At 36.2% G+C, this 19,610-nt stretch overlaps 1 protein-coding gene across 4 annotated transcripts in view; it reads left to right on the plus strand.

Annotated features, from left to right (window-relative positions):
- PTPN2 (protein tyrosine phosphatase non-receptor type 2) overlaps window positions 1–13,882 on the plus strand; it is an 85,691-nt gene extending 71,809 nt beyond the window's left edge. For 2 of the 4 annotated variants that reach the window (XM_019814962.3, XM_019814961.3), the window contains exons 8-9: window positions 1,299–1,480; window positions 5,887–6,472. In XM_019814962.3, the coding sequence (XP_019670521.1) occupies window positions 1,299–1,480; window positions 5,887–6,094 (390 nt within the window). In that variant the 3' untranslated portion in view covers window positions 6,095–6,472. Of the gene's footprint in view, window positions 1–1,298; window positions 1,481–5,886; window positions 6,473–6,784; window positions 6,878–13,512 lie in introns of those variants that run through there. The other 2 variants (XM_019814960.3, XM_011287948.3) reach the window with 2 other exon arrangements.
- Window positions 13,883–19,610: the final 5,728 nt, after the last annotated feature.

A 19,610-nucleotide genomic window follows, 5' to 3' on the forward strand; every position in this document is an offset into this window, starting at 1 on the left:
GTAAAATGCCTTTTTCCTTTTTAAGTCCTCTGTTGTAGGGTAGTGAAACAAGTTCGAAACTAATTTATCAGTGTATCAGTGAATTTTCCGTGGATTTTTTTTTAATCTGAATATATAAGCATTGTTTTTAACCATGCAGTTTTTTAACCAAAGCAACTCCAGGGAAAGATTGTTTCACTGCGTTCCAGACTAGTATAAATTACAGTGTTACATCTCTGTTCAAGAACATTAAAATCCTCAGGCAGTAAGTTACAGAGTCTATTCATTAGATTCCAGACTCCATGCTTCTGTGATAGGATCTTCTAAGAGGGCCACCCCTGTCCATACCAGGTCATTTTGCACCAGTTTCAGAGTCACAGATCATCCAAACCATTGGCTCTTGCTGCCACCTTTTCTAGTCTTGTCATTGTCAGAGAGATGGATTGTTGTGTTCCCAGCCCTTGAAGGACTTGAGGGAACCCATGCCGAGGTTATGCTTGTCTTCTCCCTCTCTGGCTAGCACTTTGTCACTGCCTTCATCTTCCAGGTGCCCAGGTACACTTTGTACCTCTTCCTCTGTTACAAGGGATGGTGACATTGAGGGCAAAGGAATCTAACATTTGCCAGACATGGTGCTAGGCATGTTATGTCTCATTAATCACAACAGGTGATGACAAGCCTGTTTGACAGATGAAGGAAATGGAATTTCTCTTCATCTTGGTCTAAATCCCGCCTCCTCTGTAAAGTCTAAGCATGCTAGCAGAGTTTTCTCTAGCCTGGTGATGGGCTTGCTACCTGAATCTGCTAGCATATGTGGTAGGAAAAAAACAAATTAAAGTCCTCTGGCATCAGAGAGACCTGCCTGGAGATCTCACTGTTGTTTCTCCACCAGACCAGACTGTGGCAAGGAACTAGGACATGCTAGATCACATTCAACTGCCATCTTGGTCACTGTTTCCAGTGATAACATACCTGTGGGTTAGGAGTCCAGCAGAATCCGGCTTTGGCTAAAATCTTCCTATGACTCATAGTTTGGTGAGGTCCTGGTATAGTTTATCTTAAATAGGTTAAAGTCCACTAAATTTCATTAAGATTCAACTATATAGTGATGTATATAAATATTAAATGCTATATTATTTTTTAATTTTGAACTTACCCATCTACAAGAGGTTTTGGTAAAATGCCTTTTTTTTTTGTTTGTCAGCATCACAGGGTTTTCTTAAGTTGAATCTAGAATTTCAATTCATATATCCTTCTTATTTAAAGAAAACCACAATTTTACTATTTGCATTTGTTTTTCATTTCTCTTCCCTACCTAGAAACGGTGGAAAGAACTCTCTAAGGAAGACTTATGTCCTGCTTTTGATCATTCACCAACCAAAATAATGACTGAAAAATACAATGGGAATAGGATAGGCCTAGAAGAAGAAAAACTGACAGGTGACAGATACACAGGACTATCCTCTAAAATGCAGGATACCATGGAGGAGAACAGCGAGAGGTAAGCTGATGGCAATAGCATGCTTAAAAAGATGAGACTTTTTTATTTTAATAAATTCAGTGGATGTGAACTACTATAGGACTTTTGTTTATTGAATTAATGTAGCTATTCACTTACTTATTACCTAAGGGTATTTGAGTAGTATATGATGACACTGTTGATCTCAAAAGCACTTTGGCCCTATTATGAGGCCAGTACTGATAGAAACCAGTTGGAAAATGGCTTAACTCAATACTAACTTGAGTGCTATAAAGTTAATATAATTAGATGCTAAAACGTACAGTATATAGAAAATAAGTTGTACGAATAGCTAACAGTTGTACAAGTATTCGTGTTCATATTTATGGTTGTAATGGAATTGATAATATGCCTTTAATAAAATGATAAAATAGTTAAATGAATATTTAAACATCGTTCCATTATTGGAAGGGGAAGAGACTTTAAAAAAAAAAAATTACACAAAATGCCCTTTTATACTTTTTGAGTTTTGAAGCCATAGGAATCTGTAAACGATTTCAGTTTTTAAATTAAACATTTCCATTTCTAAGGCTCTGATTATCTCTCACCAGTTAGGAAGCTGGTATCCTCAGGTATGAGTGAAAGAGCTCATTCATTTCCTCTCTTCATCTGTCGGTGATGTTCTCTCTCTTCTTTTTGTCAAATAGCTTTTTGTGGAAAATTGCATGTTGTAGTCCTGTTTGTTAACATTGGGATGTTGGGGCACCATGAAAATTATTGAGTTCTCCTATACATTACAGTAGCTTCACTTCTGTGTTTCACCAGTATAAAAATTACCTGAAATCCTATGACAGGTAACATGACAATAAATACATATGTGTTATTATGTATTGTACTGAAGAGTTTAGTGACTTAGCAGTGTTACTCCTTATTTATGGCTCTAGTGGTTTTAAACTAAAGTTAAAGCATGAAGTTGCTTATTTATTCCTTCTTTCACTTTAATTAGAATACTTTTAAACCAAGAGATCAAAATTGTTTTAAATTGTCTTTATCGGTAATAAGATTCTCAGGTTCCTAATGTTGTTGTTTTGGCTAGTACCATGTGCAGAATTAAATGGAACACAGGCTTGATGATTGAATCGGTATCCTTAGTATTTCAAAAGTGTTGATTTTTAATCTTTCCTAAAGAGGAAAACCACTCAGGAGTTACAGAGTGATTGCGGAGGTGGTTTTATTGGGGGCAGGGGGGTGGTGTGTGCATACATAGGTTGTTTGCTTCCCCCACCCCCAGGATAGAGCAGACCAGGTCGAGCTTGAAAGCAGAGGCAGGGCCCCAGTAGGAAAGTAAGGAAGTAAGGATTGTGAGCAGAGAAGACTGAGAGCAAGGTTGTAGAAAAGTGAAAGGGCATAAAAGAAAGATTGCCATGAAAAATTGTATTGTTCAATCCTAATAAATTTTAATACTGATCTTATAGCTTTGCATTAGGGAGGCTAATAAAATAAATCAAGATCTTGTTGAAGGAATTTCAGTTTCAAGGGAATAGAACACAATACGTTTTCTTTTATTTTCATGATTAAATATCCTTCAAGTCAGTTTTTTCATAATGAAGGTCACATTCCTATAGTCATGAAATAATTTAGTGAGTTATAAAAAAAGCATTTTTTAAATAATAGAATACAATAAAATAGAAATTAGAGTTTAAATTAGAGGATAAAATAGATCAGAGTATCACAGATAATAGCTAAGTATTTTAACATCTTTACATAATATAGTAATTCTATACATTGGCATATATATTGTGCACATGTATAAGTGTATTTATGTGTGAGGCTACTTTTGTGTGATGACCGTAAGATATTTCTTGCTGTTAAAGTTTAAAAGCCAGTGTTCTCAATTATAGTGTAACCCATAAACCCAGGTCACTGAGTAGAGAACAGTTTGGATAAATGAAAAGTCAGGTTACTTGGATCCTTCTCCTTTGTGTTTGCATAGCATGAAGTATGCCTGTCAGGACATGTATTGGTAGTAGCCTGCTGTGGGTGCCACTGTAAGGAATTCCATGTGGCCTTCCGAAGGCAAGGGCCCACAGGAATCATTCCCTACCGATTTGTGGCTTTTGAATCATAGAATTGTTTAGACCTGGGAAGGTTATTACATGGGCATAATTTCCTTAGGCCCAACTAAGTAAATAAAGATTCACAAATAGAAAATAGCTCTTACTTCTCTCAAATTGCATTCTTAAATTAAGTAATGTCATCTCTTGGTACTTGTTTTCGTTCCATTCCTGAAAACATATAGTACATTTTTGGAAAGCAAGAGCCTCTATTCCATTATTCTACATGGGAAAGAATTCTGTTTTCAACCCAATCAAAACCACAACCAGTTTCTCTAAATATCATAAAAATCCTCTTTAAAAAATCCTCATGGGGTGCCTGGGTGGCTCAGTTGGTTAAGCATCCGACTTCCAGCCCAGGTCATGATCTATGGTTCGTGGGTTCGAGCCCTGTGTTGGGCTCTGACCCTATTGGGGTTCTCTCTCTCCCCCTCACTCTGCCCCTCCCCGACTTGCTATCTCCCTCCCTCTCTCTCTCTCAAAAAAAAAAAAAAAAAAAAAAAGAAAACCTCTTAAACTCTTACATAATATTTAAAGCACTAATTACATAATCATGTAACAGTGAACTCATATTGGAGTTATATGGTAAATATCAACACTGGATAAAAATTATAATTATCTTCTATATTGCAATGAAATTTTTTAATGAAATAATCTATTAAAGATTCTATCTGAATTGCAACCTGGTTGTTTGGCCTCAGGCTTCTGGCAGGAGAAAGTACATGTAATCTTTTACATATTTTATATATGTTTCACCTGCACTTGGATACAACTTAATTTCTTTTCACTGGCAGGTACACACATATTTGTTAATAATGAATTTTAAATTCAGGTAATAATTTCTACAAGTCATTACAGCAGAGTTCAGACTGCCAAAGATACCCAGGTATGTGATAGGTAAAGTGAGGAAGACATTAAAATTCAAAGGGCACACAGAGATAAGCAAAATAGAGCCTCAAGTTGCCAACATATTTAGGGAGTAAAACAAGATCCCAAATTAGCAACATGACTTATTTACTGTAAATTAAATGCTGTAAGGTAAGAATAGAGGGATTCTAGGGGTCGAGTGGAGGGAGAAATGGAAGAACAGAATTGGAAAGAACATTGTTAAAATAATCTAATATATAGTGTATATTCAAATTCCTCTAGTTGTCTAAAAGATCCACCTTATAGCTTTTTAGAAAAAAATAATTTTATTGAGCATAAGTTCAGTGGATTTAGTACATTTATAGAGTTGTGAAGCCATCACTATAATCTAATTTTGGAATATTTTCATGATCCCAGTCTCTGTAGCTATTTAAAGAAATAATCCAAGATTTAATCAGGGATCATGGATTGTATTTGATTGATGTTAGTCTTCAGTCTCCATTAATCTGGAACTTTTCACCACCACTTTTTTTCCCCTTGCCTGACCTTGACATCTTTGCAGCTGCTATACCAGTTGCCTTCTAGAACACCCCACAATCTTGATTCCTCTGATTGTTTCTCATTATTAGATTCAGGTTAAACATTTCAGCTGGGGGGGGAAAGTTGGCTCTTAATGTAGTAGACTGACAAGGCATTCAAAATTTGTAATCAAGCTACACAACTAGAGAGCTGGACTTAACACTTACTGTGGCAATAATGTTTAATTCAGAGGCAAGGAAACTGGTTAGGTTTTTGCTGTATTATAGGAAATAAGTGAAAAGAGGAGATGGAGTTTGTGAAATTTTTTTAAAGGCAAGATATAGTAATGTACATGTTGCCATTAGCCATTCTTCTTTACAGTGCCCTAGGACTGTGTGTCTTGGGAGTCAGAGAGCTTCCATTGGAACAGACATTCTGTATTGAATAGGAAGATGGATGCTAGAAATAAGTGTGAAATAAGTGAAATAAGCAACGTATTCTCACAAACAGATAGGTAGGCATCCCATGGTAGCATCTTCATGGAAGTATGAAGCAGATAGCTTTTATGAGTGGCCTTTGTGGAAAATCACGTAAAGACAAAAGTGGCTTAGATGCCAGGGACTCTTACCCCTCACGTCTTCCAGCTGCTTAGGAAGAAAACAAGCTGACAGCCTCCAGCTCACATTTCAACAAAAGAAAGCACCATACTTATTTTCAGGTCCTGCCAAAAGTATTTATTAATAGAAAATTGTACCAGAAATTGTTAAATTATTAGAGTACATCTCTGGACCACTTAGAATATTGAAAATCCTCCCCTTTTTCATTCTAGTGTTTTAACGAGTTTAAAAATGTGGGGCTTGGGAGGTGGGTGTTTGGGTTTAGGTCCTCTGCATTAGAGTAACTAAGTCTTACCATGCACTTCCTTGCATTTGTTTTTATGTATTCTAGCGTTCTACGGAAACGTATTCGAGAGGACAGAAAAGCTAACACGGCTCAGAAGGTGCAGCAGATGAAACAGAGGCTAAATGAGACTGAACGAAAAAGGAAAAGGTGGTTATATTGGCAACCTATTCTCACTAAGATGGGGTTTGTGTCAGTCATTTTGGTGGGCGCTTTTGTTGGCTGGACACTGTTGTTTCAGCAGAATGTCCTATAAATAACAGTTCTGCCCCGCAAGCTCCCGCACTAATAGCTGACAGTGTTGCATTAGTCACAAGGGTTTGTCTGTTAGCAAACTCCTCACACCCCAGAAATGGTGCGGTAGAATAGACACCAACCAGACAAGTGATATATTCAGTCCCCAGCCCAACATCTCAGGACACTGTCCCCAAACTGTAAACAGCTATCTGAAATAAAGACTTGAATGCTTGTTGAAAACTGGTACATTTTGCAACTGTATTCGTACATGTTCAGTGTAATATTTCACCTGACCAGATTGAGAAATCCTCAAAACAAAGATTTGTTTTTGGAGGCTATCTGGATTTTAACCTGCACTTGATAACAAGCAATAAATATTGTGGTTTTATCTACATTATTACTGGAAAGAAAATGACCTTTAAATAATGCGTGTAATGTATAATGTACTGTTGACATGGGCATCAACATTTTATATTCTTAATCATTTCAGGGTAAATATATTTTATAAGTATTTAATCTTACTTTTGTAGTTAAATGTACTTTTTAAAAGCTCAATATGCAAAATCTGTTACCATAAAAAAAATAAATTGTATGTTGATTCAATTGTACTGGGTACATTTTCCTAAAGAGAAGTTTGATATGAGCAGTTAGAACTAACTTTAAATAAGCACTTTTTACTATATATTTGCATTTCTTTTATGTTTTACAGTTTTCCCAAATTTAAAAAGAAAAACAAACAAAGAAACAAAAATTTTCCCTAAAAATATCTTTGAAGGAAAATTCTCCTTACTGGCATAGTCAGGTAACATTTGGTCTCAAGACTTTGTAAAGAAATTGGTTTCTGTAAAGCCCATGATGGATACTGTTTATTTTTCATGAACATTTCAATGTAATTACCCTAATTTATAGTTGGGGTAAACCATGCTTTAGGAAATAAAAATAAGGAGAAGCATTTTATTATCCACAGTTTCAGTTTACTATACTGAAGTTTTGAAGTAAAATTTTTTCAAGTTCTTTCTACTTCAATAAATAGTATGATGATGTACAAACCTGACCTTGTCCCTTTAACTTCTTAATGGGTATTTTTAAAGCATATTGTCTGGTGAATTTAACTGCTCATTTGAGTGCTAGCCTTCTTCATATCCCAACATTCCATTCAGTGTTTAACTTGTTTAGCTTAAACTTTAAATAGCTGTTATAAATTTAATTACTGATATAATAAAATCACATTATTTCACTGGTTTTCGAACTACGCTTATTGGATTTTTGAAGGGTCGCCCCGAGGTGGTTGGAAGGACTCCAAGCTACCAGCCTTTACTTTCAACCAGAGCATCTCTGCTTTATCTATTTTATATACTACATAAGATCGCTGCATGAGGTTTAATTATTTTAAGGGGACAGTTAAAATCTTAAAAACAGTTTGAAAACCATTGGTATAGATAGGTATTTTGAATTGATTTGAGTAGCCTTCTTGAATGTGTTAAATTATGCTGAAAGTCTGAAAGCAGGATGTAGGTGGTACTACATATTAAATAAGATTTATGTAACTTGTGCCTGTGTCCTGATTCAGTATTACTGTGCCCTGTAACCTTTAAATGGAGAGGAGGTAAGAGGGACTTTTTTTTTTTTTTATGTCTGTCTGCATTAAACCTGTGTTCAGGTACCAGGACCCGTCATTTTTGGTTTAAAATCTTTCTAATTTGCCTTGGTTTATATTTGCTAAAATGCAGTATATTACTCTGCAAGTAAAATACGGGTAGATCATACTGAGTGTCCAATTGAAAGTAGCCTTGCCTTAAACAAAAAGGTAAAAACTTCTTACAAAAAACAAATGCTGATAATGATGCCCCTTTGCAGGGTAGATGTGCTTCCCTGGATTCTGGATTTTAGCTTTGCTTTTTGTCTGCTTTCTTTCCTTCTGAGTGGTGTTTTTTGTCATATATCTTAACAATCATGTTCAGTGTAGTAAACATTTGTTGATAAATTTCTGCAGGGGTTAGTCATCTTTCCTCTCAAGCAGATCCTGAAGGATAGTGTGTTAAGTTTTTACCAGTAATAATATTTTTGGTGGGTTCCATGTACTAATTATTAAAAATACATGTGCTGTGGTGCCCAGGGTCATCATCCTGGCCCCTTTATTGAAAGCGGTGTGCTAGTCAGAGGGAAGGACACAGACCGGGCTCCTGCCTTCTCAGGTAACAGCCAGACGACAAAGTTAGCAATCCGCGGTAGGTTTTACATTTTACAAAATTTGTGTGTCCTAATATTTTCTAATTATAACAGATTTTAAAAGTCAGTTGTGTAGTTTGACTTTAATGAGGTAGTATTATTTTTGGAATAGGTTAAGGATGAAAAAAAGGTTTTTTAAAAAGCCAGAGGCTTTATCATTTTTAAGAAAGGATATCTACATTAATATATAGTGCATTTGTGTTCATATCTGTCCCTGCCGATAAACTGACAGCTGTCTTTGATTTAATGCTGTCTTCTCTGGCTATACCAACTGGTCACGTATTTGTTTTCAAGTGTAGCTAAGTATTTTATGCTGGCCTATTAGCAATTTTTATCTATGCTTGCTTATATATAACATGTAAAAACAGTTCTCCATTTTTAGTTTATCTGTATATAAAATAAAAATAATACCTTTTCCTGAATACTTAGAGGATTAAAAAAAAAAGTAACATGTGAAAGTGTATAGAGAACTTTAGATCAATATAAAGACCATTCTTCATGTTTAGGATATATTTTATATATGTGCTCTGTCCTTTTCCTCTTCTATCTTCAAATTAATGCTGACTCTGCATTGATATATTTCTACCAAAAGGAATGAACAAAAAAGAGGAAGTAAAAAGCATTGATTTTTTTTTGTTTTTTTAATATCTCTGCTTAACAGGTATGTTACGAGAAGTAATTATAACTCTTAAGTTAATTTTATGTACATTTGTGCTTTTGTCCCTTTCATTTTAACTACACAAGAATTGATGGTATGAATCAAAAAATACATATTGGTTTAAAAAGTAGTTTATGGAATGGAGCAGCCTCCACTTTTTATATCAAGTCCTTTGTTTTCAGTGTCAGTTCAAAGTATTGGTACCATTTATTGATTGGTACCAATAAACTGCTACCATTTATTGATCATTTACTATGTACCAGGCACTGTGCTAATATGCACTTTTATAGATTATCCTATTAAATCCTTACAGTACACTTTTGAAGTAGGTGTTGTTTTTAAGCCATAATCAACCTGAGACTTAACATTGCTAGGTTCTTTCATGCTGCAGTCATTGAAAAGGCTCTGTAGATTAGAATCGATCATTCTCAAAGAAAGACTTACCTCCTACAAGTCCTTTCCCTCTTAGAAAAATATCTGACTAGACTCTATGTAAATAGACACAGGCCAGAACCTGATTATATTAGAAATACTGTCATTAACCTTTGTATATTCTATTTCAGCAAGTACCTACATCCCCAGGGTGCCTGCCTGGTTATTGTACATATTTTAAAATTTTGTCTGCCTTGGTTTTTACTTTCAGACACAAAACCTAACAGAGGTTTTTCTTAATATAGTCTCTTATAAGCCTAATGCCATTATGTATGTCATCCACTTCTTCCTATGTTCAGGCAGGAGTTGAGGAATCACACCTTCTGTAAACATCTATTTGGTTTTTTTTTGTCCAGCGGTCCATGTGGGTTTGGCAGGGGAGTGGGGAATAAGGATTAAGGGCTTGGATGTCCAAAATCTGTTGCACCCCAATGGTGGGGGGGAGCTGAGGTCAGACCTTGGTGCAGTGATCTGGTCTGAAACTAAGTGCAGAAGTGTCTGTTCTGTGTTCTCCTTTCTACATCAATAGCTAATAATAAAGTCTCTCTTATTTTAAGAAACCTTTCATTTGGCCTTGACTATTTAGAGGATAGGGGCACAAAATCTTACAAATAATATTTTGAAGGTAATATTCTTCCACATAACCAAACTAAGTTCTGCTGACTTAATATGTGGGTCTTGGTCATTCCTTGAATGATTTATTCTGGAGTTGACCTGTTTCTTTCATCTCTTTCCCTAGTTCATTTGTTTAGATTTGATTCCATTTTTTTAATACTTATCTTCAAAGCACTATTTCAGGATGACGTCATCCATAGCTCCTACAAGAGTGAATATGTTAGAACTTCAGCTCTCTCTTGTTCCATCAGGTCTGTGATGCATAAGTGCTGACTTGCTTCGGTGGGAAGAGACTCGGGTTGTGTGAGCTGCACAGTGCCTGCTCTGCCTGGGCCTCCCCAGTCCAGATACTGCATGCTTTCAGCTACTTCCATGTCCTCGCCATGAGATGGCCATTTCATTGTCCCTCCAGACCTGAGAATTTAAGCTTTTAATTTGGGAATTTTAAGCCACTCACTTCCATGGGTAGTGTTCTAAAGAACAAACTTCTAGGAAAATGGTTATGAGTTTAGCCATCTCATTTTTCCCTCATCAGCAAGCATTTTCTCAATATTTACCACATTCAGATTGCTCCAGCAACAGCAATTCTGCACAAGTGCTTTTCCTCAACATTCTTCAGAGAAATAGCCATTAAATTTTGGAAACTTCTTTGGGGAAAATGTTTTCCTCACTGTCATTTATTCCATCACAGGGCATTGCCAAGTTTAAGCAGTGACTCAGATGAGAAGCTTTTACTTGGTATGAAAGGCTTCGTCTTTATCAGTAACAACCTGACAGTGAAAAATTTTAAAGAGCTCTGACCATCTCTGGGTAGTCCACTGGGAGACTGCAAAGTTCAATCTTTTGAACTCCTTCTATTTTGGTTTCATAATGTAGAGCGGAATATAGGAATTACAGGATATAGTGGAGATATTACAGAGTCTACTTTAGTACTGTGGTTTTTCATTAGGTAGTATTAATATATGTGTGTGTATATGTATATATATATATGTAGTACGTATATATAGTACCTATTATATACATAGCGTAATATATAGTATATATTATATACACAGTATTTATAGTATATAAGAATTGCATGGAAGGTTTTTTTCTTTATAGAGACCATTTTTTAAAGAAAAGCATCAATTCTTTATTGTTGCTCTAATTTGACATAGATTTTTGTAGATGTGATGGTGTCAGTATTTCAAATTACTACTATAAAAAAAAAACCGAAGTTATTTTGAGTTTGGTGAATTCAGGAAAGGGAGACTAGATATGTTTGTTTTCTCTATAAGGCAATGCTTTCTTTGCTCACCTTTATAAAAGGTTTTGTGATTCTTTTCAGTAAAAAATAGTGTGAATATCTGGTGGCAAAAAATACTTCGGATGCAGCTTGACTTTCTATTACTTCAGGTATGGAGCCAGCTTGGGAAGATCATGCTCAGTCTGTAAATCTGGCCCTGTTCCAGAATGACAGTGGGCAGTGTGCGCAGGCGCTTTCTCCACAGAAAGCTTGCAGTACGCACGGCTAATTCCACTTGATTTGTTTGAACCCATTTTACCTTTGACTTGTTAAATCAGCAAAAAGTGATTCAAGTGAACATATTTTTTCCTAAAATAAAGCCCATCTTCTCAGTCCTGCAAACAAATACATTCTTTTAAAATAGTTAACACTGCCAATGATTCCATCTGACTTTTCCTATCCCCCAGAATAATATTTACAAAGAAAAAAATGAATTTTTAAAAATGCTGTCAAATTCTTTTAGTCGTTACAAGTAATAGTTTGCCATTGGTAAGTGAATCTTTAACACTGCTGGGGAAGACGGCAGTGTGTTATTGGACACCTGCAGTTCTGCCAGTCAGCTTAACTGCATAATCTAAATTTAACCTGCCTAACACCTCTTCTACATACATTACCCTATTTTAAGATAACAAAAGTAAGTCAGAGGAGAATAAGTAACTTGCCCACAGTTGCACAGCTAGTACATGACAGCTGAAATTCAGACTCCTGTCTGTGAAATTCCAGTAGCTCCATACCTCACTCTGCTTCTTTTATGACTTTGTTTTTTATGGAATATTCAAATACTTAAGTGGAAAAAATTAGACAACCACTTGTTAAAAACCAAAGTAACCCTCTTCTTGTTTTTTAAGTGAAACAAATCGAAGTTTTTCCCTCCAAAAATTTTTGTGAAAACAGGTTGAACTGCCACTGAACAACACCAGAATATTCTCTAAAGCAAACCATTATTTTATTCACTTTGATTGAGTGGATTAAATTGCTTTGTTTTGATGGGCAGATTTTCTCAATGCATGGGAAATAAATATGTTTTTTACAGCAATCAGAGTCAGTAAGAAGCACTTTTCCTTACTATGTCTGCTTTGGTTGAGGGCTCAGCAGAACCCAGCAGTAAGCATCTGTAGTAGGTTTTGTGAACTCACAGACAACTAATGAGAATGTTTCTTGGTGACTTGACATTTCTCTGTGCTGGACAATCAAGAGAAATGGGGTATTCAGAAGACCAGGTGCTTGGTATTGTTATTCTTCAGTAGGAAGAGTCGGTCATTAGGAAAAAGCCCAGTTTGTAGTATTTGAAAGTTTTTGACTAAACGTTATGGGAGAATGTGTGGGTATGGTTTATATTCCTATTTATACATATGGAGACAATAATAAGTATTTATTTAGATTTGGGGGTTTTTTGTGTGTGTCATAGCGAAGGAAGTCAGGGGAAGAATGGAAATAACATTTACCTCCAGAGTTCAGTTACTTGCAAATATTGTGAAATACCATCAAAAACTGCCCTTAAAATAGTTATTTCATCTGTCTGTTGCTTGTTTAAACTCTCATTAATCTTTACTTTTTAACATTAAAATACAATATGTCAATTATTTTATGTCTGTGTTTTCTTTTATATTGGTAGTAACCTAAATGATGTCACTTCGGTTCTGTATTGCTATAATCATTAGTGTTATCCTTCAGGACAAAAAAGCATGCTGCTAACAGTCCGTGACTTAAAGATATAAGCCAACTTTATGTTCAGACCTTACGTTCATAATATTTTTAGCAGTATGATACAGTGGAGGTCCAAATTGGATTAGACTTTTGCATTGAATTCCAAAGTATTGGTAAGTCTAGCACATACCATATAATCTTGCTAAACTGTTGTGGGTACATTTTTTTTAAACCCGTCTGTCTGTCAGTATTTCACATGGAGGTCATTTCTTGAGTAATGCAGGATGACCTGAGAAATTCATAGTTAGTAATTCTTGATAAAGCCGTATGAGTTACGGTGCTTTAACATGAGTCTCCCTCACACCACCAATTCTGTTTGAAAATCGAGCACATAAGCAGATTTACCAAGATAACAGTGAAGCACTTAGTGTGGTTGAATGTGATACGTTGGAATGTTTTTTAGTTGCTTTTTTAGTTCGTTGTTAGTGCTTTTATGTTTGTGTGTGTCTATGTATGTCTGTGTGTTTGGTAAATCTGAATTGAATAGATGACTTCTTATTTTATGTTTTAGGCCAAGATTGACAGACACCTAAATATTCATGACTTGAGAATATTCTGCAGCTATAAATTTTGAACCATTGATGTGCAAAGCAAGACCTGAAGCCCACTCCGGAAACTAAAGTGAGGCTTGATAAACCTGTAGATTGCCTCACATTTGTCTGTTTACAGAGTAAACTTTACATCCAGGGAAAGAAGAGCACCACCAGCAGAAGACTTTGCAGAACCCTCTAATTTGATGTATTGTTAAGTTTTTTTAATGTGTGTATGAAATGTAGAAAGATGTAAAAGAAATAAATTAGGAGAGACTACTTTGTATTGTACTGCCATTCCTACTGTATTTTTATACTTTTTGGCAGCATTAAATATTTTTATTAAATAGACTATGTTGGTTTGTGTGCCTTATCTTAGGACAGCACTGCTTTAGATAATGAATGTTTCCTTAAGAGTTTACTCTCACTTTTTTATAACTCATAATTGACGTTTAAATTGAAATCGGTTCAAAATGTTGGTCACTTGCTTTTAAAAATTTTCTTTAGTTACCTCTCAAGTAGTCTTCCTGTCAGAATAGGTTAGATGAAAGCACAGAAGAAAAGTTATAATACTCCTTTTGTTACTTGGAAAAAATATTAATATGGATTATGGTATTAAATTATTTTTAAGTAAGTGTAGCAACTCAATGCAGTTTTTAAAATCATAGTGTTACTCTTGTGTTGGATGTTGTGTGTTCCTCAAACACTTCCTGTTATAAAAAGACCAAGGGTTCCCTCTTGAGTGAGAAGCTTTTGGCTTCTTTACCGTCGAATTTCCCAACCAAGCGATGTGTTTGGGCTGTGTATGCAGTCAGTTGTCAGGTTACTGGTGATATTCTTCTTGTCTAGACACACACAAGCCTGTGTGTCATGTGAGTATCACCTTAACAGTATAACAAACTCATAATTGGTTTTGTTTTGCCAACTGTGAAATTTTTATAATACTGTTTATTGAATACATCTGTTTCATCTTTTAAAAATGTAATGACTCTCCTTATGTTCATTTTGCCTTGCTTTCCAGTGTTTCTGGTTTATTTTGGGAGTAAGCAAATTCTTGATCTTTCATAAAGAATGCATGAAAAATTCATTATACCATAAAGTAGTGCAGGAGGATAATCCTCCTTTTTAAAAAAAATACTTATTTTGAGAGAGAGCACGCACGCCTGTGTGCGAGCTGGGGAGGGGATGAGAGGGAGAGAGAGAATCCCAAGCAGACTCTGCACTGACATCGAGGAGTCGAATGCTTAGCCGGCTGAGCCACCCAGGATAATCCATCTTTTGTGTCAACGAAGTTCTTGAAGGTCATCCACACTCAACTAACTACTTATATTTCCTCATTACCCGTATACTCTTTACCCCAAGAGTGTCTGACTTTGTCTGGTATCACTACAGAAATGCCCCAGAAAAGTCATCTTAGCTCGTATTGTAGCCAAATACAGTTAACTCTTCAATTCTTACTTTATGACTTCTTGACAGCAACATTAAGAACTCCTTCTTTGAAACTTTCTCCTTAGACTCAACGAGACCTCTCTGCTTTCTTTACCTGTCTTTCTGCCTGACTCTTGTTTTATTGTGGTAAGAACACTTAACATGAGATCTACCCTCTTAACAAATTTCTAAGTGTAAATCATGTTGACTGTAGTTACAATGTTTGATAGATCTCTAGAGCTTTTTCATTTTGCTTAACTGAAGTTTTATACTTGTTGAATATAATTCCCACTTCCTCCTGGCCCCCAACCCCCACCACTGGCAATCACCATTCCACTCTTTGATACTATGAATTAGACTATTTTAGGTACTTTATGTAGTGGAATCATGCAGTATTTGGTTTTCTGTGACTAGCTTGTTTTACTTAGCATAATGCTCTCAAGGTTTATCAATGTTTTTGCATACTGCAGAATTTCCCTTTATAAGGCTGAATAGTATTCCATTGTATATATACAGTTCACCCTTGAACAACATGGATTAGGAGTGCTAATCCCCACAGGAAAATCTGTTTATAACTTTTGACTCCCCCAGAACCTAATTACTAAAAGCCTACTGTTGACTGGAAGGTTTACCAATAACATAGACAGTTAACACATATCTCGCACTTGTGTTATGTACTACTCATACAATACGCTAGAGAAAAGAAAATGTTAGAATCATAAGGAAAATACATTTCAAGTACTATACTATATTGTTACCATAAGTTTATGTTCTGTGTGTGTAAGATGAAATTGTCTGTCAGAACCTGTATCAGTATTGTCTTACATGATTCAAAAAACTGTAGATGTGATACATATTACTAACACTAGATCAAAAATGAAAAGATAATGTGGAAAAGAAATTAATGTTTCTTTATAGGAATAATGATTTCATGCGTTGATAACAAGCAGCAGTATGATTGCGTTATGGTAACCTAATGTGATCAGTACGGTTATTTCACAGTGGCTTGGTGTAATCAATATGATTGTTGCAAGATAGCCTAACATTACAGAAATGAATGAACTGTTATAAAATTTTTATGGCATATTGCATTAGAGTCATATTCATAATACAGTATTAGAAACATTAACATTTGATGTATCTCGGCAACACAGTTCATTTGTGAGTTTTTTCAAATTGTTGCAAATCTCCAAAAAAATACTTGTAATATATTTTGAAGAATATCCACTAATACGTGGATCCACACAGTTCAAACCTGTGTTGTTCAAGAGTCACCTGTATATGCCACATTTTCTTTATCCATTCATCTGTTGATGGACTATTGGGTTGTTTCCACATCTTGACTGTCATGAATAGTGAGTGCTGCAGTGAACATAGGAGGGCTAATATTTCCTCAAAACCTTGATTTCAGTTCTTTTGGATAGATACCCAGGAGTGGGATTGCTGGATCACATGGTAGTTGGATTTTTAATTTTTGAAGGAACCTCCATTCTCCATAGCAGCTGCACCATTTTGCATTCTCACTGTCAGAGCACAGGGGTTCTAATTTCTCCACATTTTCAACACATTTTGTCTTGTTTTTGATAATACCATTCTGACAGGTATAAGGTGATATTGTGTGTGTGTGTGTGTGTGTGTGTGTGTGTGTGTGTGTGTGTATGTTTGCATTTCCCTGATAATTAGTGGAGTTGAGCATTTTTTCTTACACCTGTGGGTCATGCATATGTCTTCTGTGGAGAAATGTCTATTCTTTGCCTTTCAACTGGTTTGTTAGTTTTTTCTGATATTGTAGGAGTTCCTTATATATTTTGGAGACTAACCTTTATCAGGTACATGGTTTGCAAATATTTTCTCTCATTTAGTAGGTTGTCTTTTCATTCTGTTTCTCTTCTGACTCTAGGACTCCATCTTTGGGCCTTGGATTTTAATTTTAACACACTTAACCTTGAATGATCTCATCTTTGCCCAAGTCTTTATCTGATTCTTCTGTGCTGATTATATGCAACTTCTTCCACTCCTGCTCCAATGTCAGCTCTGAGTTATAAGCCATGTACCCAATTCCATAAATGGTAATGGCATAAATTTCTTAAACTCCAATACTGAATGCTACCTTCCTCCTGTATTTTCTAGTTCATTTGGTGCCACCCACCAGAAACTGGAGATTCATTGTAAGTTCCTCTACTTAGGCTCTACATCCAGTCGGTCACAAAGTTCTGTTAATTTTTCTTTAAACTTTCATTACAGATGGGGAACACAGCAGTAGACTCTCATGCCTCCTGTGGCATGCCTGTTTGTGCCAATCCAGTCTGCACAGCCTCCCCAAGTGACTTAAAGATCTGAGTGTCACCCTTCTTAAGATGATCTAATGGCACCTTAGAAAAATTTGCCTTCATTTTAAATCCCAAAGCCCCAGCATGCTGCGTACACCACTTCATCTTTTGGCTGTTTCCTGACTATCCTCCTTTTTTTGTTGTTTTTTGTTTTTCCCCAGTTTTACCGAAAAATAATTGACACGCATCACTCTGTAAGTGTAAGGTGTACCGCATGATGGTTTGATTTGCATATATTGTGAAATGATCCCTAAGTAGGTTTAGTTAATACCCACCTTCTCATATAGATACAATAAACAAAATAAATTTTCCTTGTGCTGAAAACTCAGGATCTACTCTCTCAACAACTTTCATACGTATCACACAACAGTGTTAAGTCTAGTCATCATGTTGCACATTACATCCCTGATACATGTGGCTGGAAGTTTGTACCTTTTCTCACTTCTCCCTCCCCACACCATCCACCTCTAGTAGCCACAAGTTGGATCTCTTTTTCTCTGAGTTTGCTGTTTGGTTTACACATATAAGTGGACTCCACATATTAAGTGACATTATACAGTATTTGGGTTTTCTCTACTTCTTTCACTTAGCAAAATGCCTTCAAGGTCCATCCATGCCACGAACGGTAGAATTTCCTGTTACTGTTTTTTTGTTTTGTTTTTTTTTATGAATGAATAATATTCCACACATATCACATCATTCTTATCCATTCTCCCATTGATGAACACTTAGGTTGTTTCCATGTTTTAGTTATTGTAAATAATGCTGCTATGAATATGGGAGTGCAGATGCCTTTTTGAGTTAGTGTTTATTTTTGGATATATCCCCCCAGCAGTGAAATTGCTAGATGACAAGTAGTTCTGTTCTTAATTTTTTGAGGAGCCTCCATAATGTTTTCCATAGTGGCTGCACCAATTTACATTCCCACCAAGAGTGCACCAGGGTTCCCTTTCTCCACGTCCATCCTCTTGTCTTTTTGGTCATGGCCATTCTAACAAGCATGAGGTGATATCGCAGTGGTTTTAATTTGCATTTCCTTAGTGACTGGCGATGAGTATCTTTTCATGTACCTGTTGGTCATTTGTATATCTTCTTTGGAAAAATGTTCAGGTCCTTTGTCCATTTTTTAATTGGATTATTTGGATTCTTTTGCTGTTGAGGTGTGTGAGTGCTTTATACAGTTTGGATATTAACCCTTTATCAGATACATAGTTTGCAAATCTTTTTCCCACTTTGTAGATGGTCTTTTCAGTTGGCTGATGATTTCTTTTGCTGTGCAGAAGCTTTTTAGTTTGATGCAGTCCCACCTGTTTGTTTTTGCTTTTGTTGCTTATGCTTTAGGCATGCCTGCCTGTTCTTAATGGGCACCCTAAGCGGCTGCTGTGCCAAACTATTTGGAATTAGTGGAATATTCCTTGCTCATTCATTTGTTGAATGAATATTTATTGAACGCTTATGTGGTAAGCACTGTACTAGGGCTTTCGTATTCAGTGATCGGGGGAGAACATGGTTGTGGTCGACTACAGTCTTGTGGGAGAGCTAAACAGTAAGCATGTAAATAAGCAAATATGCAGTTAAAACTAGTGTTAAAGTGCCATGATGAACAGAGGTACCTACTTAAATGTGGAGAAGAGGGCTTTTCAGACTTGGGAAGTCAGAAGCAGAGTTATTATTCAGGGATGCTGGCACATTCTGTTACTCTCCTTGGATAAGGATAGGGCCTCACAAGAAGTTTGGCTCAAGAACAGGAGAGACCAATTTGTGATGGCATTAGGTTAAAGAAAAGTGCTTAGATTGCTCCTGTCTGTTCTTTGGAATGGCAGTAGAAGCCCCCAGTTTGGAAAGAGCAGTGGCAAGGCAACAATCAAAGCTGTCAGACCTGGTGAGACACTGCCCTGTGGTCTTTGAGACTCACAGGCACATAACTCCTGAGGGTTCTGGCGTTTAAGGGAAGCTCCTCTAAAATAAACTATATCTGCCGCGGCCCTGTGGTGATCACCTTACTTTTGATAAAAGTTTATCTTAATTGAATTGGAAATTTAATGTAACCTGCTGGGTCTTTGGATGGATCTCTGCCCAGCAGTTCTTAACCCACTTGAAATGCTGCAGCTACTGTCAAAATGAGATTGATGTGAAAACCCCACCACCACGATTGTACTTTGGATGGCATTTTCAGAAACCCAAGAAGTGAGCAGTGACCTGACTTCCCAGGTGGAGACCTGATGGTATGTGGCATGAGACATCTGGGTGGTTGAGGGACTCATTAAGAGCAAACCATACAGCAAAATTCACCCACTGATGAGTACTTCAGATTGCCTGGC

This window comes from Felis catus, chromosome D3 (genome assembly GCF_018350175.1).
Source record: "Felis catus isolate Fca126 chromosome D3, F.catus_Fca126_mat1.0, whole genome shotgun sequence".
NCBI lineage: Eukaryota > Metazoa > Chordata > Mammalia > Carnivora > Felidae > Felis > Felis catus.